General features: G+C 40.6%; 1 protein-coding gene across 4 annotated transcripts in view; it reads left to right on the forward strand.

Annotated features, from left to right (window-relative positions):
- The window catches only part of gmcl1 (germ cell-less, spermatogenesis associated), a 209,041-nt gene that overhangs the window by 12,858 nt on the left and 168,624 nt on the right, over positions 1-27,559 (forward strand). For all 4 annotated transcript variants that reach the window (XM_063057247.1, XM_063057246.1, XM_063057244.1 and 1 more), the window contains exon 3: positions 4,730-4,826. In XM_063057247.1, the coding sequence (XP_062913317.1) occupies positions 4,730-4,826 (97 nt within the window). The remainder of the gene's footprint in view (positions 1-4,729; positions 4,827-27,559) is intronic.

The following is a 27,559-nucleotide window of genomic DNA, read 5'->3' on the forward strand; positions in this document are numbered from 1 at the left end:
CGACTTTGTACGCACAAGCTTTTAGTTTGATGCCTTCCTTATTTCCTTAGTTATCCAAGGCTGGCTCTCCCCACCCTTACCGTCCTTGCTTTTAACTGGAATATACTTTTGTTGAGCACCGTTGATAGATAAATAAATAAATACATACATACATCTCTTTGAAAGTCTTCCATTTTCCTTAACCATCCTACCACATAGCCTGTCTACACTAGCCAAATCCTCCCTCATCCCATTGTAGTCTCCGTTATTTAGGCATAATGCACTGGTTAGAAGCATTTAACCAGTATAGTTGCTACTGTTTTCAAAGGTAATTCAGCACTGATTTCTAAGGGCCAATTATGGATCAGTAACAAATGTTGATTTTCCATATCTCAAGAGAATTAAAGAAAATCTTTCACCTGCATTTCCATATCAATTTTGCAGTAAAATTGATCAGTGAAATCCCTGCAGAAATTCTATCCAAAACAATGTCAGACCATTAAAGAATGTGTGACCTGTACAAAAGGGCCAGTTTCCACTAGAATCCGAGGGGGACCAACATCCTTGTGGGCAGGTTTGCTAGAGCTGTTGGAAATGGTTTAAGCAACCTATTCTCATAAGGCATGCTCTCCAACCAAAGCAACATCCTTGTAAATCTCTTCTGCACTCTCTATAGCATTCACATCCTTCCTGTAATGAGGTGACCAGAACTGAACACAAAGTACTCTCACTAAGATCTTGTATAGCTGTAAGATTACCTCATGGCTCATGAACTCAATCCCATGGTTGATGAAGGCCAACACACCATGCATCTTCTTGGCAACACTGTCAACCTTCACAGCAGCTTTGAGTGTCCTATGGAGACGGACCCCAAGATCTTGCTGATCCTTCACGCTGCCAAGAGTTTTACCATTAATATTATATTCTGGCTTCAAATTTGATCTACCTAAATGAACTACTTCACACTTATCTGGGTTGAACTCCATCTGCCACTTCCCAACCCAGTTCTGCATCCTATTGATGTCCCACTGTACCCTCTGACAACCCTCCAGACTATCCACAACACCTCCAGCATGTGTATCATCGGCAAATTTACTAACCCACCCTTCTACTTCTTCATCCAGGTCATGTATAAAAATCACAAAGAGGAGGGGTCCCAGAACAGATCCCTGCTGAACACCACTGGTCACCGTCCATACAGAATACGAACCATCCACAACCACACTTGGCCTTCTGTGGGCAAGCCAATTCTGGATCCACAAAGCAAGGTCTCCTTGGATCCCATGCCTCATTACTTCCTGAATGAACCTCGTATAGGGAACCTTATCAAATGCCTTACTGAAATCCATATACACTACATCCACTAGTCCAGCCACATCAATGTGTTTTGTTACATCCTCAAAGAATTCAATCAGGTTCCTAAGGCATGACTTGCTCTTGACGAAGATATGCTGACTATCCCTGTGTCTCTCCAAATGCTCATAAGTCCTCCCTCTCAGGATCTTCAACAACTTGCCCACCACTGAATTATGGCTCGTTGGTCTATATTTTCCTGGGTTATCTCTACTCCTTTTTTTTGAACAAGGGAACAATGTTTGCAACCTTCCAATCCTCCTAATACTTCTCCCTTCCCTATTGATGATGCAAAGATCATCGCCAGAGGCTCAGCAGTCTCCTCCCTCGCTTCCTACAGTAGCCTGGGGTATATCTCATCTGGTCCCAACAATTTGTATAACTTTCAAAAGCTCCAGCACATCCTCTTTCTTAATGTCTATACCCTCAAGCATTTCAGTCCACTTTAAGTCATCCCCACAATTGTCAAGGTCCTTTTCCCTTGGGAATATTACAGATTACAAATGTAAAACACAAAACAATTGATTGCATAAGTATTCACCCCCTATCTCTCTCTCCCCCCCGCCCTCCCCCAGTGAAAGATCATTGGTAATGATCTTTCAAGAATTACTAAATTCTGGAATGGTTTTGGAAGACTGGAAAATTGCAAATGTCAGTACATTCTTCAAGATGGGAGAGAGGAAGAAGAAAGGAAACTCTAGGCCAGTTCGTCTGACCTCAGTGGTAGGGAGGATGTTGGAGTGGATTATTAAGGATGAGATCTCAGTGTACTTGGAGACGCATGATAAAATAGGCCAAAGTCAGTATGGGTTCCTTAAGGGAAAATCTTGCCTGACAAATCTGTCTTAATTCAGAGAAATTCAAGAAATAACAAGCAGGATAGACAAAAGAGAATCGGTGGATGTTTTGTACTTAGATTTTCAGAAGGCCTTTGACAAGATGCCACATATGAGGCTGCTTGACAAGCTACGAGACCATAGTATTATAGGAAAGATTGTAGCATAGATAAAGCACTGGCTGTTTGATAGGAGGCAAAGAGTGGGAATAAAGGGAGCCTTTTTTCATTGGCTGTCAGTGTCTAGTAGTGTTCCACAGTGGTCTGTGTTGGGACCGCTTTTTATGTTATATGTCAATGTCTGGATGACGGAATTGATGGCTTTGTTGCAAAATTTCCAGATGGTGTGAAAATTGGTGGAGGGGCAGGTAGTTTTGAGGAAGTAGAGAGGCACAGAAGGACTTAGACAGATTAGGAAAATGGGCAAAAACGTGGCAGATGGAATACAGTGTCGGGAAGCGTATGATCATGTACTTTGGTAGAAGAAGTGAAAGGGTTGACTATTTTCTAAATGAAGAGAAAATACAAAAAAACTGAGGTGCAAAGTGACTTGGGAGCCTTTGTGCAGGATTGTGAAGGTTAATTTGCATGTTGTCTGTGTTGAGGAAGGCAAATGTGATGTTAGTATTCATTTCAAGAAGACTGGAATATGAAAGCAAGGATGCAGTGTTTATAAAGCACTGGTGAGGCCTTACTTCGAGTATTGTGAATAATTTTGGCTCCTTATCTTAGGAAGGATCTGCTGAAACTGGAGAGAGTTCAAAGGAGATTCACGAAAATGATTCCAGGATTGAATGGCTTATCATTTGAAGAGTTTGATGATTCTTGGGCCTGTATTCATTGAAATTCAGAAGAATGAGAGGTGACCTCATTGAAATCTATCAAAAGGCCTTGACGGAGTGGATATGGAGAGTTGTGTCCTTTTTAGAAGAGAGACAAAGAATTTCTTTAGCTAGAGAGTGGTGAATCTGTAGAATTCTTTGCCCGAGACAGTTGTGGGGGGCCAGGTCTTTATGTATATTTAAGGCAGAGGTTGATAGATTCTTGATTAGTCAGGGCATGAAGTTATACAGGGAAAAAGCGGAGGATTGGGATAGAGAAAAATTGGATCAGCCATGATAAAATGGTGGAGCAGATTCAAATGGCCTAATTCTGCTCCTATATGTTGTGATCTTGCGGTCTTGTTATGAGATGAGGAATTCTTAAAGTAAGATCATTGGTTGTAGGAACATTTCACTGATGGGGCAAGTGAGTGTAGTTATCCCCTTCTATTGAAAAGCTTGATCGTTGAGGGGTAGTAACCATTCTTCAACCTGGTGGTGCAAGTCCTGGGGCTCTTGTACCTTCTGCCTGATGGCAGCAGCAAAAAGAGAGCATGAGCTAGATCGTGGGAATCTATGATGCTGCTTTCCTATGATAGTGCTCAGTGATTTGGAGGGCTTTACCCATGATGTAATGGGTTGAATCCACTACCTTCTGTTGGATTTTCTGTTCAAAGGCATTGGTGTTTCCATACCAGGCGTGATGCAGCCAGTCAATATACTCTCCATTACACATCTACAGAAGTTTGTTAAAGTTTTAGATGAGGACTCCTAAGGAAGTACAGGCATGCTTTCTTTGCAATTGCATTTACATGCTGGGTTTAGAACTGGTTCTCTGAAATAGTAACATCCAGGAATTTAAAGTTGTTAACCCTCTCCACCTCTGATCCTCCGATGAGGTCTGACTCATGAACCTTTGGTTTCCCTGTCCTGAAGACTATAATCAGTTCCTTGGTCTTGCTGACATTGAGTGAGAGATTGTTGTTACGATAGCACTCAGCCATATTTTCATACCCTTCTGTATGCTAATTCACCACTACCTTTGATCTGGTGCACAACAGTGGTCTTGTTAGCAAACTTGAATATAGCATTGGAGCTGTGCTTAGCCACACAGTCATAGGTGTAAAGTGACTAGAGCAGGGGGCTATACATACAGCCTAGTGGTGCAACTGTTTTGATGGAGATCGTAAGAGGAGATTTTGTTACTGATAAACCCTAACTGACTAGAGTCTACAAGTAAAGAAATCCAGGATCCAATTGCACAAGGAGGTATTGAGGCTAAGGTCTTGGAGCTGCTTGATTATTTTGAGGGGATGGTCATGTTGAATGCTGAGCTGTGATTAATAAAGAGTATCCTGGAATATGCATCTTTGCTGTCCAGAAGATTATCAGATAAAATATCCAAAAGATGCGTGGTAAATTGTACCCTTAGTCTTGTGTCTTCCCTGTAGCTACTGTCTCCCATCTCACCATGGGACCATTCCAAATTTTATAAGAACAAAATCTATAATTTCAGTGTTTAGCAGTTTCAGATTGGATCAATGTGGTAGGAATGACATACCACCATGGAACTTCACTCTCATCCCAACTTTGCTGCACTGCTCAAGCAGCCTAAAAGATGTGTCATGCTATCTTTCAATTAAGTAATGTCTGCTTCAAGACTGCTTCAGATCTGTTGGGCTGGTGCTGAACAGATTTGTACTGTCACCAATTCAATATTTTATTCATTTATCCTTTACAGTCTGGTTACTTTTCAAGTATGTTCAGCGGATCATGGAAGGAATCAAATATGAACTATATAGAACTTGAGATCCCAGATCAGAACATCGACTCCGAAGGTATGTCATTTTTGTTTTCTTTACAGGGTGTAAAGTAGCAGATGTGAGGATTGATCTGTCATTTAGTGTTACTTCATAGAGTATCCAGTATGCTGCAGAGTAAATGCAGAAAAGAAAGAGTGAAGGGAATCCTTTTCAGATTTTTCCTAAATTCTGATATACAGGGCCTTGTGATCTTCCCTAATAATTTCAGAATGCTGAGAAATGATGTGGGTGTACTGCATTAAAATTGAAGTTCAGATGGAACATAGAGCAGAACTATGATGTTGTGCCGACCTTTTCACCAGATGTAAGATTAATGTAACCTTTCCCTCCATTTTTCTATCATCCATGTGCATATCCAAGAATCTCTTAAATGTTCCTAATGTATCTGCTACCACGCCACGCCACCCCCACCCCCAAACAAGCAAGGCAGTAAGTTCTAAGCACTTGACATTCTCTGGAAAAATAAACCTTCCTCTGACATTCCCCTTGTACTTCCCTCCCAACATCTTAAAAGTTTTCCTGGATTCTATGCTTCCTGAATTTCTGAAAGAGCCTCACACACAAAATGCTGGAGGAACTCGGCAAAGCATCAGTAGAAAAGAGCAAACAGTCGACATTTTGAGCAGAGACCCTTCAACAGGTCCTGAAGAGGTCATGGGGAACCTTGTCTTTCTTTCTTTTTCAATCTTTTTATTAAGTTTCAAGATTAACAAACGTAACAATAATAGTAATGGTACATAGAGATTGGGATTACAATAATAACAGTTAACATATTGAAGATGTTATTATTCCAAATAATAAATGTAGCTTAACCTCCCAATCTCATAGTAACTGACCATGAAAAAGATATTTGATAAAGAAAGAAAAAAGAAACCCCCTAAAACTTAAAAAGAAAGAGTTAAACCAAAAAAAATGAAACAAAAGCTTGGGCTGTCATATTACATCGGCTAAAATTATTATTTGTCGTTAACTCCACTCCTCTATATTTGAACAAAACATTACTACAAAGGGTTTAGAAAGGGTCATCTTACATCATATGAAAATATTGCATAAATGGCCTCCAAGTTTCATCAAATTTAACTGAAGGATCCACAGTACCACTCGTAATTTTTTCCAAGTTTAGGTATGCTATCGTTTGGGAAAACCATTGAAATGTAGTGGGGGGATTAGAATCTTTCCATTTAAATAAAATGGATCTTCGGGCTATTAATGTAACAAATGCAATTAGACGACAAGCTGACAAGGATAAAAGAGTAGAGTCTTATCACTGGTAGTCCAAAAATTGCAGTAATAGGATGAGGTTGAAGATCAATACGCAGTACTACTGAAATAATATCAAAAATATCTTTCCAATATTTTTCTAGAAGAGGACAAGACCAGAACACATGTGTCAAGGAAGCCACCTTAGAATTACATCTATCACAAACAGGAATTATGCGGCAATAAAAACGAGCTAACTTATCCTTGGACATGTGAACCACCTTAAATTGTATCAAGGCATGTCTAGCACACATTGAGGAAGTATTGACTAATTGAAGAATTTTTTCCCATTTCTCTGTAGATAAAGATATTTGAAGTTCTCTTTCCCACTCATACTTAATTTTATCAGATGTACCTAGACATATTTTCGTAATCAAATCATAAATAATTGCTATTAAACTCTTCTGATAGGGGTTTAAAACTAAAATTTTTTCTGTAACTTCAATTTGATGTGATATCAGAAAGGTAGGTAAAGTAGCATTCAAAAAGTTTCTAATCTGTAAATATCTGAAAAAGTGTGATCTAAGCAAATTATATTTATTATACAACTGTTCAAAAGACAAAACAATCATCCATGAATAAATCACGAAAACATGTTATTCTCTTTGTTTTCCGTAGAAGAAAAGCTTGATCAATTCTAGATGGTTGAAAGAAAAAATTAGATATAATAGAACTTGACAGGATAAATTTGTTCAATCCAAAGAATTTACGAAATTGAGACCATATTCGTATTGTATATTTAATTATTGGATTTATCATTTGTTTATTCAATTTAGTAAATGCAAAGGGAAGCGCAGCTCCTAGAATAGAAGCCAGCGAAAAACCCTGTACAGACTCCCGCTCGAGGTTCATCCATCGTGGACATTGAGTTTCATCCAATTCTTGTGTCCACAACGTTAAATATCGAATGTTGATTGCCCAGTAGTAAAATCTAAGATTCCGCAAAGCCAAACTGCCCTTTTATGATTTCTGTAAATATTTCTTACTTAACCTGGGATTTCTATTCTGCCATATATATGAAGAAATTTTTGAATCAACTAGATAACGGGGTGACCTGTTGGGGCACCCTTTGAGAGAAGAGTAGTGCAGTCTGATGTGACCAGAATGAACATTAAATTTTCTTGAATGCTATTGCTATCTCTTTGATTTGGGAATTAAAGAAGAAAAACTCAGCTTATTAAAGAAGAAAGATGCATAGCAAGACAAATATGTGACCAGAATGAACATTAAGTATCCATGAAGTAAATTTGAAGGAATCGGGCTTGCTGGTTCGGGTCTGGAATTAAATGTCCGATGTAATGACGGATTTGGCCTTGAATAACCACAGAAGGATTCCATCAATTCCTAGTTAGAATGACTTCTTTGGCACCAAAGGATGTCATTTGGAAGAGGCAATTGTATTGTCTGATGTTCTTCCTGAACTCGTGTGCTATAGGTTCATCATTGCTGTACAAATTGAGGAGTTCATTAGGTAGAGGCTGCAAATTGCCTATCCTGACCTGTCCCTTCATACATCAGAAATGTGTGGTTTCTCCAGTGAATAGCAAGGTAGGACAGTGAGGGCATACTCTGGTCATCGAACCAACATCAATAGAAATGTGACGGCATGCGAGTCATGCATTTTGCCTTGCTCTTTCTCTGTCGAGGTATTGTCGTCTTCAGCAACTCTGTGCTGCATATTCTCGAGTTGATCTTTCCTTTTCTCCCATGTCTCTTCCTCTCTCCTCCTCCTCTGCCTGTTTTTGTCATTCTGGAGACGCGCAGCCCTTTCATCCTTCGTCTCTTCATCTCTTCTACCATTTGTTCTTTCTCTCTGATTCTGGAGTCGTGCAGCCCTGGCCTGATGGGATTCTTGTTCTCTCCTCTGTCTGTGCCTATTGTTGTCATTTTGGAGACGTGCATGCCTGTCATCCTCTGTCTAGTCTTCTCTCATGTTTTTTTGTCCTGACTCTTTGATCCTGGAGTCGTGCTGCCCTGGCCTCATCCAATTGTTGTTCTCTCCCTCTCCTTGCTGCTTCCCGACAACGTTTGGCATCATCTCTTGACCATAATGCCCCCCTTCTCTTTCCACGTGGCATAATTAGGCTATCCATATATTTTTACCCTAATGTCTGATAGAAGATAGGAAGCAGTAACACCAGAGCCTCAAGCTGCTGAGGCTGGCCGTGCGCATGCATCGGGCTGTGAAGTCCCGATTTCCATGATGGCCGATCGGGTCTCGGGTGAAAGGAAGCCTGTTGATTTTTGGTGAATGAGCAATTTTATACGAATATATAACTCTGAACTTTGCCTGCATTCTGTAAGTTAGCGCATTTTAATTCAATTTAGCCAAAAAAAAAGCCGCTCTAATGCACCGTTTGCGCTAGTTGGAGGTCACAAACAGGCAAACAGACAGACAGAGTATGAGAGTTTTAGTAGTATATAGATAATATGAAAAAAAAATTGGGGATAAAAATTGATACAGCCTGAAATAGATTCAGAAATTTAAGTAAAATAATCATCTTAATAGTATTAATTTGACCAATCAAAGATGAGGACAATGGGGACCATTTAATAAACTGTTGTTTAACATGATCAATTAAGGGTAAAAAATTAACTTTAAATAGATCCTTATGCTTCTTAGTAATTTTAACACCCAAATAAGTAAAATAATCAGTAACTAATCTATAGTTGATTGTCTATAAATTGGAACTAGCATATTTAATGGGAAAAGCACACTCTTATCAAGATTCAGTTTATAACCAGAAAAACTACTAAACTGAGCAAATAGTGTTATTACTGCAGGGATGGATTTCTCTGAGTTAGAGATATATAGTAACAGGTCATCTGTATATAGTGATACTTTATGCGTCCCATTCCCACGAATAATACCAAATATATTAGGTGAATCTCGAATAGCAATTGCCAAAGGCTCCAGGGCAATATCGAAAAGTAAAGGGCTTGAAGGATAGCCCTATCTAGTACCTTGAAAAAGCCTAAAAAATGGGGATCTCTGATTATTGGTAAATACAGCAGTCAGAGGTGTACGATATATCAGTTGAATCCAGGATATAAATTTTGAGCTGAAATTAAATTTCTCAAGTATAGCAAATAAATATTCCCATTCAAGTCTGTTAAATGCCTTCTCGGCGTCAAGCAAAATAACACATTCTGGAGTTTTAACTGAAGTAGTGTATACAATGTTCATGAGCCTCCTAACATTAAAATGTGAGTAACGATTTTTAATAAATCCTGTCTGATCTTTGGAGACAATTTGTGGTAGTACTTTGTATATTCCAATTGCTAATATTTTGGAGAAGATTTTAGAATCCACATTCAACAAAGATATAGGTCTATATGATGCACATTCAGTGGGATCTTTATCTGTTTTAGGAATTAGTGAGATAGATGCTTCATAAAAGGATTGTGGTAATTCACCTACAGATATGGCATCTTTAAAAATTCTACATAGCCAGGTAGAAAGTACATCTGAAAAAGATTTATAAAATTCAACTGTATACCCATCTGGGCTAGGTGCTTTACCAGAAATCATCAAAAAAAATTGCTTTCCTTATTTCCTCTTCAGTAATGGGTGCATCTAATGCTAAACATTTATTGGCTGGTAATTTCGGAATATTTAGTTTCTCTAAAAATTCATGCATTATGGTAGGATCATCAGGAAATTCTGATTGATATAAATTGGTATAAAATTCTTGAAAAGATTTATTAATTTCATCATGGTCAACCGTCAAATTACCATCCCATCTACGAACTTTATTAATCTGAAGTTTCACCAATGCAGCTTTCATTTAATTAGCCAGTAATTTACCCGATTTATCACCATGTATGTAAAATTGACTTAGTTTTAAGTAATTGATTTTCGGTCGAGGCTGTTAATAACAAACTACGTTTCATCTGAAGTTCAACTCTCTCTTTATAAAGCTCCAAATTAGGAACAATAGAATACTTTTTTTTATCAATTTCTTTAATCTTATCAGGGGAACAGTATCAAACGTCTTATTAAGTTATATACACCATATCTGCCACTCTATCTTCTATCTCTCTATCTTCAATTTCAATCAAGCTCATGAGGCATGGCCTACCCTCTCAAAGCAATGGTGACAATCTCTAATCTGACCATGCTTTTCCAAATGCTCTTAAATCCTGTTTTTTTTTAAAGAATCCAATCCAATAAGGATCCAAGGAAACCTAGCAGTATAGATTCCAAATTGCTCACAGAAGACAGGGTGTTTGTAAGTGGAGTGTATTCAGACTACAGATCTGTGACTTGTGTTTCACAGGAATCTGCTTTGGAGCTCTACTCTTTGTGAGTCATATAATGCTCATTTTATAAATGTCTTGTCTAAAGAAGTGGAAGGATGGACTCTGTTTGTAGATGACACAAAGGTTGGCGTTGTTGTGGATAGCTGAGAATATTGTCAGAAGTTGCAATGGGATATTTTTAGGATGCAAAGATGGTCTGAGAAGTGGCAGATGGAGTTCAATCCAGTAAAGTGATGAACTTTGGAAAATTGAATTTTAATGCAGAGTACAAGGTTAATGGTAGGATTTTTAGCATTATGGAGGGATCTTGGGGTTCACATCCATAGATCCCTCAAAGTTGCCATGCAGGTTGATGGGGTGGTTAAAAAATAGGTCGTATAAAATTCCACCTTCCAACCACATTGGATCCTTTCCAGTTTACCTACTGCTCAAACCTGTCCACTGATGACGCCATAGCCTTGGGCCTTCACCCTATCCTCTCCAACCTAGAAAATGATGCCTCATATGCCAGGATGTTGTTTATGAATTTCAGTTCAATATTTACCATGATCATTCCTCAGAGTCTCGTGGGTAAACTGTCCTCATTGCAACTCAACACCCCTTTTTAACTAGATCTTGGACTTCTTGACAGGAAGTCCTGTCAGTCTGAGTTGGCAGCAACATCTCCAGCTCCATCACACTGCTTGCTGCTGTTCACACTGCTGAATCATGACTGCACTGTCAGATCCCGCTCAAGCTGCATCAAGTTTGCTGAGTATACAACAGTATTTGGCTTCATCAGCAGCAATGATGAGTTGGTATTCAGAGAGGAGGTAGAGAGGCTTGTCAAATGGTGTGAGAACAAACTGAGGCTTAACATGGACGAGACAAAATAAATGATTGTGGACTTCAGGAAATCATGGGTTGATCACTCTCCATTGCACATCGATGGCTCTGCTGTGGAGAAAGTGAACAGCACAAAGTTCCTCGGTGGACACATAACAGGTGATCCAACCTGAGCCCACAACACTTGGTTAGTCAAGATTGCACTGCAGCCTCTTTACTTTGAGAAGATTGACTTACTCAAGGCTCCCCGACCCATTCTAATAGCCATCAAAAGTGTCCTGTCTGGTTGCATCATTATGTGCTATGGGAGGGTGCAAGGCTTCAGACTACAAGTTCCTACAGAGGATAGTAAAAAATGCTTATTTATTAATATAATTATTCAGGTTCCTATACCGGCACCTTAGCAATGAGAAGAGGGTGATGAGGGACCTTTTTGATGGATGCTGCCTTTTGAAGGTGCTTTTTAATGCGGGGGAGGTTAGTGCCCATGATGTATCTGCCTATGTCAACAACTTTCCCAGTCCTGTGCAGTGGCCTCTCCATAATAGACTGTGATGCAACCATTTAGAATGCTGTCCTTGGTATATCTGTAGGAATTGTGTCTGTGTTTGGTAACATACCTATTCTCAAACTCCTAATGAAATATAGCCACTGTCATGCCTTCTTTGTAATTGCATCAATATGTTTACCTCAGGTTAAACTGTCAGGGATGTTGACACCCAGGGACTTGAAACTGCTCACCCTTTCAGGATCTGATCCCTCGATGAGGACTGGTGTGTGTTTCCTTGATTTCACCTTCCTGAAGTCCACAATCAATTCCTTGATCTTACTGATGTTGAGTGCAAGGTTGTTGCTGCAGCACCACTCAACCAGCTGATCTATCTGTATGCCTCATCATCACCATCTGAAATTCTGGCAACAGTAGTTGTGTTGTTCACAAATTTATAGTTGGCATTTGAGCTGTACCTAGCCATACAGTTGTGCGTGTGGAGACAGTAGAGCAGTGGGCCAACCATCCTTGAGCTGTGCTAGTGTTCATTGTCAGTGAGGAGGAGATGTTATTTCAAAATCACTCAGACTGATCTCTTGGCGAGCAAGTCAAGGATCCACTTGCAGAGTGAGGTAAAGAGGCCCAGGTTTTGGAGCTTTTTGATTAGAACTAAGAGTATGTTTATGTTGAATGCTGAGCTGTGGTCAATAAACAGCAGCCTGACACAAGTTTTACTGTTGTCCAGGTCAGGGGTCACCAAACTTTTTTGCACCGTAGACCGGTTTAATATTGACAATATTCTTGTGGACCGGCCGACTGGTGGGCAGGGGGAGGTGCAGTTGGTAATCATGAACGGGATATAGGTGATAGGTCAACTATAAGTGGCTAATACACTCAATTTTGTTTCTAAAAGGGTTTATCTAATGAATTTAATATTAAGCGCACAGCGTGTATTTTCCTCGCATGAATATAGTGATAAGTCAATTATAAGTCAATAGCATCATAACATTTTAAGTAACGTTTGGATCTTAAACACACAGTGCATATTTTCCTTGTATGAACATATAAAATCATTGCAACACACCAATATTGCTGAATCAGTGGGAGTCCTGGGCTTGTTTCCCTGCAACAAGATGGTCCTATCGAGGGGTGATGGGAGACAGCGATACTCGAAGGAGGTTCCTTATGGCCAGTCTATTCCGCAATTTAGTTTTCCGTGCATTCATTGCAGAAAACCCCGCTTCGCAGGGATATGATGTTGGAAATGGAAGCAACATTTTCAGTGCTTTCGTGGCTATCTCAGGATATTCAGCCTTGACTTTGATCCAGAATGCCGGCAGAGATGTTATGTCAAACATACTTTTCAGCCCACCATCATTTGCAAGCTCGTGGAGTTGATCTTCTTCCCGCGCTGACATGGATGATTCACCAGGGACATTCACAAATGGGTCACAGTCCTATTCCTTTGCACGTCTTGGGTCATTTGCGGTTGAGAAGTAACGCTCGAATTCTGTCGACAACGAAGATAGGTTATCGTGCACCAGCTGTGAGAAGGACGGTGCAACCTCAGTCTCTCCCAAAATCCCAGCTAATGTTGGGGACATGTCAAATATGCCCCTGTCCACTCACTGTCCCCACAGTTCCAGTTTGGCTTTGAAAGCAGACACTTTATCTGCCAACTTGAAGACAGTTGTCATTCTCCCCTGAAGTGACAAATTGAGTTCATTGAGCAGGTTGAAGATGTCACACAGATAAGCGAGTTTTGCTATCCACTGCTCGTCACTGAAGTGTGCTGCGAGTGGTGACTTTTTTCCTGAAAGAAATCTCTGTAGCTGCTCTCTTAACTCAACAACCCTGGCCAGGACTCTCCCCTTTGATAGCCACCTGACTTTAGTGTGTAATAGAAGACATTTGTGCTCTGCATCCATTTCCTCGCAAAGCTGTTCAAACAGACGTGAGTTAAGGGCTTTTGCTTTGATGTGATTCATAACCTCAACAACATCACTCAATACGCTGTTAAGATCAGGTGACATTTTTCAGCTAGCTAGTGTATGACAGTGTGTAGACTGGCATTCAGGAGCAACCTCTGACTCGGGTAGTGAAACCAGACAGCCGTCCAGTCATAGCTGCAGCCCCGTCTGTGCATATTCCAACACAGAATGACCAGTCCAGTTTGCCTGATGTGTACTCATTCAAAGATTTGAATAGTTCTGACCCAGTTGTGTTAGTTGGCAGTGGCAGTGCACACCATATCCTTGTACACATCGTCTTGCTAATACCCAAGATGGAGCTGACTAGATTTACAATCCTCTGCAGCTTCTTTTGGTCCTGTTCAGTAGCCCCCCGCCCCCATACCAGACAGTGATGCAGCCTGTCAGAATGCTCTCCATGGTACATCTATAGAATTTTTTTAGTTTATTTGTTGACATGTCAAATCTCTTCAAACTCCTGATGAAGTATAGCCGCTGTCTTGCCTCCTTTATAACTACATCAATATGTTGGGACCGGCTTAGATCCTCAGATCTTGACATCCAGGATCTTGAAACTGCTCACTCTCTCTTCACTTCTGATCCCACTGAGAATTGGTATGTGTTCCTTTGTCTTACCTTTCCTGAAGTCCACGATCAGCTCTTTCGTCTTACTGACATTGAGTGCCAGATTGTTGCTGCGGCACCACTCCACTAGTTGGCATGTCTCACTCCTGTATGCTCTCTTGTCACCACCTGAGATTCTACCAACAATGATTGTATCGTCAGCAAATTTATAGATGGTATCTGAGCTATGCCTAGCTACACAGTCATCTGTATAGAGAGTAGAGCAGTGGGCTAAGCACACACCCCTGAGGTGCGCCAGTGTTGATCGTCAGCGAGGAGGATGTGTTATCACCAATCCACACAGATTGTGGTCTTTCGGTTAGGAAGTTGAGGATCTAATTGCAGAAGGAGGTACAGAGTCCCAGGTTCTGCAATTTCTCAATCAAGATTAGAGAACATATCTATAAAACTACAAAACATAGCAGCAGAATTAGACCATTTGTCCCATTGAGTCTGCTCCACCATTCAATCGTGGCTGATCCTTTTCCTCCCCCCCCCCCCCCCGCCATCAGCCTCACTTCCTGGCCTTCTCCCTGTAACCTTTGATGCTGTGTCCAGTGAAGAACCTATCAAGTACTGCTTTAATGTCCTGACCTTCATAGCTGCCTGTGGTAATAAATTCCACAAGTTCATAACCCTCTACACTAAAAAGCGTGGATTGGGACAGGTTGTTCTCTGGCAAAGATGTGATTGGTAGGTGGGAAGCCTTCAAAGGGGAAATTTTGAGAGTGCAGAGTTTGTATGTTCCTGTCAGGATTAAAGGCAAATTGAATAGGAATAAGGAACCTTGGTTCTCAAGGGATATTGCAACTCTGATAAAGAAGAAGAGGGAGTTGTATGAAATGTATAGGAAACGGGGGGTAAATCAGGTGCTTGAGGAGTATAAGAAGTGCAAGAAAATACTTAAGAAAGAAATCAGGAGGGCTAAAAGAGGACATGAGGTTGCCTTGGCAGTCAAAGTGAAGGATAATCCAAAGAGCTTTTACAAGTATATTAAGAGCAAAAGGATTGTAAGGGATAAAATTGGTCCTCTTGAAGATCAGAGTGGTCGGCTTTGTGTGGAACCAAAGGAAATGGGGGAGATCTTAACTAGGTTTTTTGCGTCTGTATTTACTAAGGAAGCTGGCATGAAATCTATGGAATTGAGGGAATCAAGTAGTGAGACCATGGAAACTGTACAGATTGAAAAGGAGGAGGTGCTTGCTGTCTTGAGGAAAATTAAAGTGGATAAATCCCCGGGAGCTGACAGAGTGTTCCCTCGGACCTTGAAGGAGACTAGTGTTGAAATTGCGGGGGCCCTGGCAGAAATATTTAAAATGTCGCTGTCTACAGGTGAGGTGCCGGAGGATTAGAGAGTGGCTCATGTTGTTCCATTGTTTAAAAAAGGATCGAAAAGTAATCCGGGAAATTATAGGCCGGTGAGTTTAATGTCAGTAGTAGGTAAGTTATTGGAGGGAGTACTAAGAGACAGAATCTACAAGCATTTGGATAGACAGGGGCTTATTAGGGAGAATCAACATGGCTTTGTGCGTGGTAGGTCATGTTTGACCAATCTGTTGGAGTTTTTCGAGGAGGTTACCAGGAAAGTGGATGAAGGGAAGGCAGTGGATATTGTCTACATGGACTTCAGTAAGGCCTTTGACAAGGTCCCGCATGGGAGGTTAATTAGGAAAATTCAGTCGCTAGGTATACATGGAGAGGTGGTAAATTGGATTAGACATTGGCTCAATGGAAGAAGCCAGAGAGTGGTGGTAGAGAATTGCTTCTCTGAGTGGAGGCCTGTGACTAGTGGTGTGCCACAGGGATCAGTGCTGGGTCCATTGTTATTTGTCATCTATATCAATGATCTGGATGATAATGTGGTAAATTGGATCAGCAAGTTTGCTGATGATACAAAGATTGGAGGTGTAGTAGACAGTGAGGAAGGTTTTCAGAGCCTGCAGAGGGACTTGGACCATCTGGAAAAATGGGCTGAAAAATGGCAGATGGAGTTTAATACTGACAAGTGTGAGGTATTGCACGTTGGAAGGACAAACCAACGTAGAACATACAGGGTTAATGGTAAGGCACTGAGGAGTGCAGTGGAACAGAGGGATCTGGGAATACAGATACAAAATTCCCTAAAAGTGTCGTCACAGGTAGATAGGGTCGTAAAGAGAGCTTTTGGTACATTGGCCTTTATTAATCGAAGTATTGAGTGTAAGAGCTGGAATGTTATGATGAGGTTGTATAAGGCATTGGTGAGGCCGAATCTGGAGTATTATGTTCAGTTTTGGTCACCAAATTACAGGAAGGATATAAATAAGGTTGAAAGAGTGCAGAGAAGGTTTACAAGGATGTTGCTGGGACTTGAGAAACTCAGTTACAGAGAAAGGTTGAATAGGTTAGGACTTTATTCCCTGGAGCGTAGAAGAATGAGGGGAGATTTGATAGAGGTATATAAAATTATGATGGGTATAGATAGAGTGAATGCAAGCAGGCTTTTTCCACTGAGGCAAGGGGAGAAAAAAACCAGAGGACATGGGTTAAGGGTGAGGGGGGAAAAGTTTAAAGGGAACATTAGGGGGGGCTTCTTCACACAGAGAGTGGTGGGAGTATGGAATGAGCTGCCAGACGAGGTGGTAAATGCGGGTTCTTTTTTAACATTTAAGAATAAATTGGACTGATACATGGATGGGAGGTGTATGGAGGGATATGGTCCGTGTGCAGGTCAGTGGGACTAGGCAGAAAATGGTTCGGCACAGCCAAGAAGGGCCAAAAGGCCTGTTTCTGTGCTGTAGTTTCAATGGTTCTATGGTTCTGGCTGAAGAAATTTCTCTGCATCTCTGTTTTAAATGGATGCCACTCTATGCTGAGGCAGTCCCCTTCTGTCCTAGACTCCCGCACCATGGGAAATATCATTTTCACATGCTACCATGTCTAGGCCTTTCAACATTTAAAAGGTTTCAATGGGATTTCCCCTCATACTTCCAAATTCCAATGAGTACAGATCTGGAGCTATTCTCATCTAATAACATTTTCATTCCTGGAATCATCGTTGTGAACCTCCTCTGAACCCTCTCCAATGCCAACACATCTTTTCTTAGATGAGGAGCCCAAAACTGTTCACGGTACTCAATGTATGGCCTCACTAGTAAATTTATAAAACCTCAGCATCACACCTCTGCTTTTGTATTGTAGACCTCTTGAAATGAATGCTAATATTGCATTTGCCTTCCTCATCACCGACTCAACCTGCAAGTTAACCTTTAGGTTGATCTATACAAGGACTTCCAAGTCCCTTTGCATCTCAGATTTTTGGATTTCTCCCTGTTTACAAAATAATCTGCACATTTATTTCTACTTCCAAAGTGCATGACCATGCATTTACCAATATTGTATTTCATTTGCCACTTTCTTACCTTCTCCTAATCTGTCTAAGTCCTTCTGCAGCCTACCTGTTTCCTCAACATTATCTGCCCCTCCAACAAACTTTGTATCATCTGCAAACTTGGCAACAAAGCCATTTATTCCATCATCGAAATTATTGATTACACCATTAAAAGAAGCAAGAGTGGAGTGACTTCTTCAATTTTTCGGTCCTCTGGCACCATACGAGAGTTCAATGATTTGTCTGTCCTGCTACCTCTTTCAGAATACTGGGGTGAAGTTCATCTGGCCCAGGTGACTTGTGTACCTTTGGGTTTTTCAGCTTTTTGAGCACCCTCTCCCTTGTAATAGTAACTGCACTCACTTCTATTCACACCCTTCAACATCTGGCACACTGCTATAGCCACTTTCATCTCTTTTATTTTTACATACTTGAAAAGCTTTTCCTTTCCACCTTGATGTTGTTTGCAGCTTGCTTTCATATTTCATCTTTTCCCTCATAATGATTCTTTTAGTTGCTGTCTGTAGGGTTTTAAAAGCTTCCCAATTCTGTCTCCCCAATAATTTTTGCTTTGTATGTCCTCTCGTTTGCTTTTATATTTGCTTTAACTTCTCTTCTCAGCCACGGTTGTACTGTTTTGCCATGAGTATTTCTTTGTTTTTGGAATACATCTATCCCCACCTTTCCCATTTTTTCCAGAAATTCACGCCATTGCTGCTCCACTGTCATGCCTGCCAGCATCTCCTTCCAATTTACTGTCGCCAACTTCTCTCTCATACCACTGTTAATTTCCTTTACTCCACGAAAATACTGCTATATCAGACTACTTTCTCCCTATCAAATTTCAAGTTGAACTCAATCATATTGTGTTCACTGCCTCCTGAGGGATTTTTTACCTTAAGCTCCCTAATCACATCTGGTGTATTACATAACCTCCAATCCAGAATAACTGATTCCCTAGCAGGCTGAATGACAAACGGCTCTAAAAAGCTATCTCATACGCATTCATCAAACTCTCTCTTGAGATCCATTACCAGCCTGATTTTTCCCAATCGCCATGCATATTGAAATCTCCCATGACCATCATAGCTTTGCCCTTTTGACACCCCTTTTCTATGTCCCATTGTAATCTGTGGTCCACATCCCAGCTACTGTTGGGAGGCCTGTATATAACTACCTTTAGGGTCTTTTTACCCTTGCAGTTTCTTAACTCAAGCCACAAGGATTCAACATCTTCCAATCCTATGTCTCATCTCTCTACTAATTTTGAATCCATTCTTTCCTGGCAGAGCCATGCCACCTCCTTTGCCTACCTTCCTTTCCCTCCAATGCAACGGGTAACCTAGGAGATTCAGCTCCCAACTACAACCATCCTTCAGCCACAATTTAGTAATGGCCGCAGTGTTATATCCAGACATCCCACCCTGCAAAAACTCATTTCAGGGAGGTAGCACCATCAAATTGCGGGAGACTTCCGGGAGAGGTGGGATGTCTGCAATAGAATAGCTCCTTAGCAGGTAGCCAGCTAGTTTAAATAACGTTAGCTATGCTAATGAATGAATGACACCTGTTAAACTCACCTCAACGTCTTTTACAATCTTAACCTACCATGGGCAATAGAAAAGTCACTGTTGCAAACAGCGCAGCGAGCAACACTGTCATTATTTTTGACCCCTATTAGGCAGGGGTACACCTTAGGGTAGTCTGGGGTGAAGTACGTTTTATATTTTCTTTTTTTGGAACAGTTTCGCGTCGCGCGCGCTCGTTCTCTCTCTCTCTCTCTCTCTCTCTCTCTCTCTCTCTCTCTCTCGCTTGCTCTCTCTCGTGGTCGCTTTCTCGCTCACTCGCGCTCTCTCCCTCTCCGCTCACTCGCTCGCACGCTCTCTTGTTCTCGCTTGCTCTCACGCTTTCTCTCTCCCTCTCTCCCTCCCTCTCTCTCTCCCTCTCTCTCTCCCTCTCTCCCTCTCTCCCTCTCTCCCTCTCTCCCTCTCTCCCTCTCTCCCTCTCTCCCTCTCTCCCTCTCTCCCCCTCTCCCCCTCTCCCCCTCTCCCCCTCCCCCCCTCCCGCGCTTTCTCTCGCGCTTTCTCTGTTGCTTTCTCTCGCTCGCTCTCAAAAAAATTGATTTCCGTGACATTGTATATAATTTGCGGGCATCAGGGAGCCACTATTAATATGCGGGAGAATCCCGGAATTTCTGGGAGAGGTGGGATGTCTGTTATATCTGACAATCCGTAACAGTGCAAAAAGATAATCCACTTCATTTCTTGTACTTCGTGCATTTAGAAACATTGAAGCAATTTGAGTATTATATTTGCTACCCTTTTTGATTCTGCATACCGAATGCACTGATACTCACCCAGCTGGCAGCAATTTTGTCCTATCATTTGCCAGCCCTTCCTGACAGTCTGACTGCATGCTTACTTTGTTTTTTTATCATCTGTCCTATCGTGAGTCCCTATACTCCAGTTCCCACCCCCTGCCAAGTTAGTTTAAACCCTCCCCAATAGCTCTAACAAAGCTGCCTGCGAGATTATTGGTCCCCCTTGGGTTCAGGTGGAATACAACACTTTTGAATAGGTCGTACCTCCCCTAGAAGACATGTCTTATGAGGAAAGGTTGAGTGAGCTCGGGCTTTTCTCTTTGGAACAAAGAATAAGAGGAGACTTGATAGAGGTGTTTAAGATGATAAGAGACATAACTAGAGTGGATGAGAGGGCAGCATAATTTTATCATGATTCGAAGAAAGTATAGTGAGGGGGTTGCCAGAGGTAGGTTTTTTTTTAACAGTTTGATGGGTATTTGGGACATGTTGCCAGGAATGGTGCTAGAGGCAGATACATTAGGGACATATAAGAAACTCTTAGGCACATGAATGATAGAAAAACAGAGTTATGTTGGAGGAAAAGTTACATTGATTTTAGAAGATAAAAGGATGGTCCAACATCGTGAGTTGAAGGGAATGTTCTGTACTGTTCTATGTTCTGTTTATATCAATAGCCCACCATTGATTTAGTACTCACTGAACTGTAAGGGTGAGAAGGTTTTGAGATTGATGTACAAAAGTGATGACTTGGTGCACTAGGTAATCAGCTTTTCAATGTGAAATATGTAAAGCTGTTGGTCATTAATTTATGGTTCTCTTGATTGTATCTATGACATGCCCAGAATTGTCAGAGAATTTGATATGCGGTCTATTAGAACACCTGTGCTAATTTAACAAATTGACACTTTGACTTTGAGGGTCACCCTCGCGTAGTAAAATTCCATGCATCAGCCTGACCAATCTGTATGCTATAGATTTTAAGTTAGCATTTTCCAGCATTTTATTTCCTGAGGTTTTATGCTTCAAGGCAGATTGAATAATTTAGAGTTGCCATAACCATCAAGATATTTAGTACCTGAAGTCAGTGTTAGTTTGTAATAATCAGAGCTTTAAAACTTGTTGCTTTGCACATGTGCCATTTGTTCATGGTGTTGCCATACAAAATAGAATTAGCAGTATAATCAGTATGGCTTCCCAGTTAGTTCAGGACTTAACAAGCACAAATGCACAAGCAATGCAGAAAATTGTCGCCCAGTGCAATAATTTAATGGAGATATTTATGGAGCCACTTCATCTGATACAACCTTAAAGTAACCTGTAGGGATGATTCATAAAATAAATGATACCTTTATTTGTGCCTGAGCTTCTGAGATTGTGTCAAAATGACTTTTTAACTTTAGTCTTCATCTTTCAGTAAATATTGATTCATTACTTCATGTCAGGAAGTTCAGCTGCAGCAGATGGGGCCTCTGTGTGGAGACAGCAAGCATAGCTTTCCAGCTTAAGGTTATGAATCACTATTATGCCTAGGCAATAAGCTGCAGGCTGTTACTAATCAGCAGAATTAACCAGTGTCAGTAAAATCTCTTGCATGTGCCAGCATGTGCTTTCTGGTGGAATGTGGCAGAATACATAGAAACTGTAGTTTCCATTTTAAACACTGTAAGGATAACTATCTTTCATCTTCCCCTGTCAGCCCCCACCAGCAAAGGATCTGAGTCTTCTACTACCAGAACCTTCAACTTTTGACCTTTATCACATTGCCCAGCAACAGAGAATGTGAAAATCTCCTCTGAGTTGAACAATGAATGCCAGCACTGGTGGGTTCTACAACATCACCCCCTCAGCCTCCTGCATTCCAGAAGGAAAAATGTGCAGTCTGACCAGTTTCTCCTTAAAATTCTAGCCCTCTGTTATTACAGGTCCACAATCCCTTATCCGAAATCCTTGGGGCCAGTTGCATTTCGAAATTCAGAGTTTTTCGGATTTCAAACCCCCCACCCCCCCATACCAGAAAACATGTATGCTCAAGTCCCTTATTTAACCTGTTTCAGTATGGTGGACTTTAGGACCCAGCGGCGCACCAAACCTACGCACATCCTCCCGTATACTTTAAACCATCTCTAGATTACTTATAATACCTAATACAATGTAAATAATTGTTATACTGTATTGTTTAGGGAATAATGGCAAGAAGAAATTTTATTTCCAACAAAAGCATTCAACAAAATATAAAAATATACAGCTTCGAACGAACTGAATCAAACACATAGTAAATGACTTATTGGAATAAATGTAGAACGTCACTGTCACTATAAAACTTCAGTAACTTGTCTTTCTGTTTATTTAAATCATATACAGTGGTAGTTCCAACACTATTTTCTTCAGTAAGATGCAGCACAGACACACCATGATCAAGCTTCTGCAATAACTCCACTTTTTGCGTTATTGATAGAGAAGATTCCTTCTCTTTTTCTCATTGTTACCCATAGGGGTATCTGCAGCTCTTTTTGACATTTTCACAGTGAAATTAAACGCGAAGTCAACAGTGAACACAAAATATCAGCGAACAGCAAATGCACATGTAACCAGTACAAGTGCTGAGCCACAACTGACATCTGGCGGCCTCTGCTAGTGCTGCCACGTCGCACCTGAGTGACGTCAGCTGTTGGTGAAAAAAACTTCGGTTTTTGGAGCTTTTTGGATTTCAGAATTGCGGATAAAGGAATGTGCACCTGTAGTAGCATCCTTGTTAAGCTTTCTGCAACCTTTCTAACTTAATAATATTTCTATAGCTAGGCGACTAAAACTACAAATAATTCTCCACGTATGGTCTCATTAACAATGTATACAGTTTTAAAGTGACCTCGACTCTTGTGCTCAATGTGCTGACAAATTGAAGGAAAGCACCTTCTACACCACCCTCCTACTTGCATCACCTCTTCCAGAGAGCTATGTACTTGTACCCCTAGGTTCATCTGTTCCACAATACTTCCAGGGTTCTTCCGTTCAAGTTAGTACATATATCCTGCGAAATTGCAGCACTTCCAGGTTAAAGTCCACATGCCATTCCCTGGCCCACTTTCCCATTTGATCTCAATCCTGTAGATACCTTCGTCACTGTCCACTGTATTAGCAATATTGGTTTCATCTACAAATTACTAATTTAGCCCACTTTCCCATTTGATCTCAATACTGTTGTAACCTTAATTCATTGTCCACTGTATCACCAATGTTGCTGCCATCCACACCTCACCGACCATGCTGTGTACATTCTCATTCAAAACATTAATATAGATGCTGAACGTGGCTAGAGCCAGCATGGATTCCAGCAGCACAGTGCACCACTGGTCACAGACCTCCAAACTGAAAAACAACTCACCACTATCACCCTCTGAATCTTACTACAAAGCCAATTTTAATTACAGTTGGCTAGCTCCAACTGGATCCATTCTGATCCAACCTTCCGAAGCAGCCTACCGTTTGGGTCCTTTTGTAAACCTTGCTAAAGTCTATTTTGATAACATTTAACATCCTGTTCACCTCTTCAAATAAAAACAAAACTATCAAATTTGTGAGACATGATTTCCAATGCACAAAGCCATGGTGACTATCCTTTGGTTTCCAATGGAGGTAGATTCTGTTTCTCAAATCCCATCTAGTAATTTTTGCATGTATACTGTGGAGAGCATTCTGACTGGTTGGATCACCTTCTGCTATGGAGGGGCCACTGCACGGGATCGGAAAGTGTTGCATAAAGTTGTAAACTCAGCCAGCTCCATCATGGGCTCTAACGTCCTCAGCATCGAGGACATCTTCAAAAGTTGATGTTTCTGAAAGGTGCCATCCATCATTAAGGCCCTCCATCCCCAAATCACCCAGGACATGCACTCTTCTCTTTGTTGTATTTAGTGCAGTGCTGTATTTTTTTGGCAATTTACTTAATTGTCAGCAGACATCATTAGTATCTGTTGAGCATCTTGTACTGCCTATGCCTTCTTAACCATTGACTCTTCTGGTGTTGCAAGTGTTCCTTTTCCCTCATTGTCCTCTAGCACACCTGCAATCCTGGATTGCTTTCCATCACCTCTGCATCTTCTGAACTGAGCCCTGTAAGGGCTTTCAAAGGTTCATTACATTCCTCTGTCATTCTACCTTCTTGCTGTACATCTTCCTCCTACCTTTCCTTGATGTGCCTCTTGTTGCTTAGTGTAGTGCAGCGGTCCCCAACTACCGGGCCGCGAGGAAACGATATGATTTGGCGATATGAGTCAGCTGCACCTTTCCTCATTCCCTGTAACGCACTGTTGAGCCATTACGCGCACGTCGTCCATGTCAGCGCGGGAAGGAGATCAACTCCTCAAGCTTGCAAATGATGGCGGGCTGAAAAGTATGTTTGACGTAACATCTCTGCCGGCATTCTGGATCAAAGTCAAGGCTCAATATCCTGAGATAGCCACGGAAGCACCGAAAACGTTGCTTCTGTTTCCAACATATCTGTGCGATGAATGGAACGAAAACTAAATTGCGGAATAGACTGGACATAAGGAACCCCATTCGAGTATTGCTGTCTCCCGTCATCCCTCGATAGGACCGTCTTGTTGTAGGAAAACAAGCCCAGGGCTCCCACTGATTCAGCGATATTGGTGCATTGCAATGATTTTGTATGTTCATACGGCGAAAATATGCGCTGTGTGTTTAATATCCAAACGTTACTTAAAATGTTATGATGCTATTGACTTCCAGAAGGGTTTATTCGTTAGATAAACCCTTCTAGAAACGAAATTGAGTGTATTAGCCACTTCTCACCTATATTCCGGTCGTGATTAACGCCCCCCCACCCCCCGAACAGAATTGCCAAAAACGACTTGTAGAAAAATAATCGGCGCGTGCACGCATGCGCACTGGTGCTCGCGCAAGTCTTCATGGTCATTGTAGTCTTTCTCTGGGTAAACAATGTATTTGACTGCTACTCTTGTCTGTTGGCAACCATAACTACCCCACCCCCGGTCGTCCGGTCCGCAAGAATATTGTCAATATGAAACCGGTCCACACTGCAAACAAGGTTGGGGACCCCTGGTGTAGTGTAACTAGTGACTAGAGATCCTTTGGAAAAGCTGTGATTGCTGCTCTTCTGTTCCTTATTTTATTATCTGAGTTTGCAGGTTAGCCAGGTTTCGTAGAGATGAACAGCCTTTCGGTAGTTTCAGCATTTTCCCTCCTGGTACTGGAGTGTCCTGTAGTTTTGGCAAACTACTAAGTTGATGCCAAGTTTGAAACTAAACAATATTAACCAAAATAGTCTTAGATAAAATAATTCAAAGCTTGCCAGTAATGGTGGAAGCTTCATTATCTGGGCTTCTATATTGTCCTAGAAAATATTCACTTCCGATACACAGACCACATATCCATTTTGCTAATCCCTACATACAAACCACTGGTTAAACAAGTCAAACCAGTTCACTGGAAGATCATATACATTATTGAAGTATTGGTTACGTCCTTTTCCCCGGTATCTTTTGTATGTTCTGTTTCCTCTCCGGGTCTGTGGGTCGCGCCTATTGTCAATCCTCCTTGTTATGGGTTGACTTTAGGATTTATGGAGTCTATTATTAATTTTGTCTCCTGGAATACTAATGGTCTTAATCATCCTATTAAAAGGAAAAAAGTTTTTAAAGTGTTCCGGAGACTTAAAGCACAAATTTTATTTTTACAAGAGACCCATGTACGGAGGGGGGACAGACTACGTTTTTTCAAATTTTGGAAGGGACAACAATTTCATTCGAACTCCAATGCTAAGATTCGAGGCGTCTCTATCTTTATAGACTCCTCAGTTACTTTTATACAACAGGATATTATCTCTGATCCGAATGGTAGATTTTTATTGGTTAGTGGTTTATTATTTAATAAAAAAGTAGTTTTGGTTAATGTTTATGCTCCTAATATGGATTGTCCGGAATTTTATAAATCATTGTTTGATCAGTTTCCGAATTTGAACGAGTTTTCATTGATTTGGGGCGGAGATCTTAATACCTGTTTATCTCCAGCTTTGGACCGTTCGGCTCCTTTACGGACTTTACCTAATAAATCTGCAAATTTGATTAATTTTTTCCTTTCTGATTCTGGGTCGACGGACATTTGGCGTTTTCTGCATCCTCAGGAAAAAGATTTTTCCTTCTTTTCACATGTTCATCATTCCTATTCAAGAATTGATTATTTTTTCATTGATTCTCGTCTCATTTCTTCAGTGATTAAATGTGATTATGATTCTATAACCATTTCGGATCATGCTCCACTTAAGCTTTCTATTAAAATTATGGCCAATATACCAAACAATAGACAATGGCGTTTTAATTCGCTGTTGCTTCAGGACTCGGACTTTGTTAATTTTATGAATGAACAGATTGAGCTTTTTTTTACAATTAACCATACAGAAGATATTTCGGTTAACACTCTTTGGGACACTTTTAAAGCCTATATTCGGGGTCAGATTATTTCGTATTCCGTTGCTTTGAGGAAGAAACAGAAGCAGGAGGAGATGGTAATTGTGGACAAGATTAAAGAAATTGATAAGAAATATGTTATGGCTCCTTCTGAGGAGCTATACAAACAAAGAACTGAACTTCAAATGGAACACAGTTTACTACTCTCGTCCTCGATTGTAAACCAATTAAAGAAAACAAGAAGTGATTTTTATGTTCACAGTGATAAAATTGGCAAGCTGCTGGCTAATCAATTGAAATCTAATTATGTTAAATCTCAAATCAATCAGATTTATAACCAAAATGATCGATTGATATTGGATCATGTGGGGATTAATCAAACCTTTTGTGATTTTTATTCTTCTTTATACCAATCAGAGTCTCCTCGAGATTCTAAATATATGAATGATTTTTTAGATAAGTTAGACTTCCCTCTGATTTCACAGGATATGTCTTCTTTATTAGATACTTCCATTACAATGGATGAGATTAAGAATGTTATTTTTTCTATGAATCTGGGGAAAGCTCCTGGCCCTGATGGGTTTACCGTTGAATTTTATAAATGTTTTGCTTCTTTATTGATTCCTTGGCTCTATAAGGTTTTTGAGGCTTCTTTGAAACTTGGTAAACTTCCGGAATCTTTTAATAGAGCATCAATTTCTTTAATACTAAAGAAGGATAAAGACCCTGCTCAATGTGCATCTTATAGACCAATATCTTTATTAAATGTTGATTCTAAAGTTTTTTCTAAGTTATTAGCAAATAGACTAGAAAAAGTACTTCCTTCTATTATTTCGGAAGACCAAACGGGTTTTATTAAAGGTCGTTACTCTTTTTATAATATTCGTACATTGTTAAATATCGTTTATACTCCCTCACAAAATGTTCCTGAGTGTGTTATTTCTTTAGATGCCGAGAAAGCTTTTGATAGAGTAGAATGGCCTTATTTATTTAAGGTGCTTGAAATGTTTAATTTTAGCTTGAAATTTATATCCTGGATTAAACTGTTATATTACTCCCCTGTAGCCTCGGTTCGTACTAACTCCTTAAACTCACCTTTTTTTCCTCTCTTTCGTGGTACTCGACAAGGCTGTCCTCTTAGTCCCCTATTATTTGATATTGCATTAGAACCTCTTGCAAT

Source organism: Mobula hypostoma, chromosome 8 (genome assembly GCF_963921235.1).
Source record: "Mobula hypostoma chromosome 8, sMobHyp1.1, whole genome shotgun sequence".
Classification (NCBI taxonomy): domain Eukaryota; kingdom Metazoa; phylum Chordata; class Chondrichthyes; order Myliobatiformes; family Myliobatidae; genus Mobula; species Mobula hypostoma.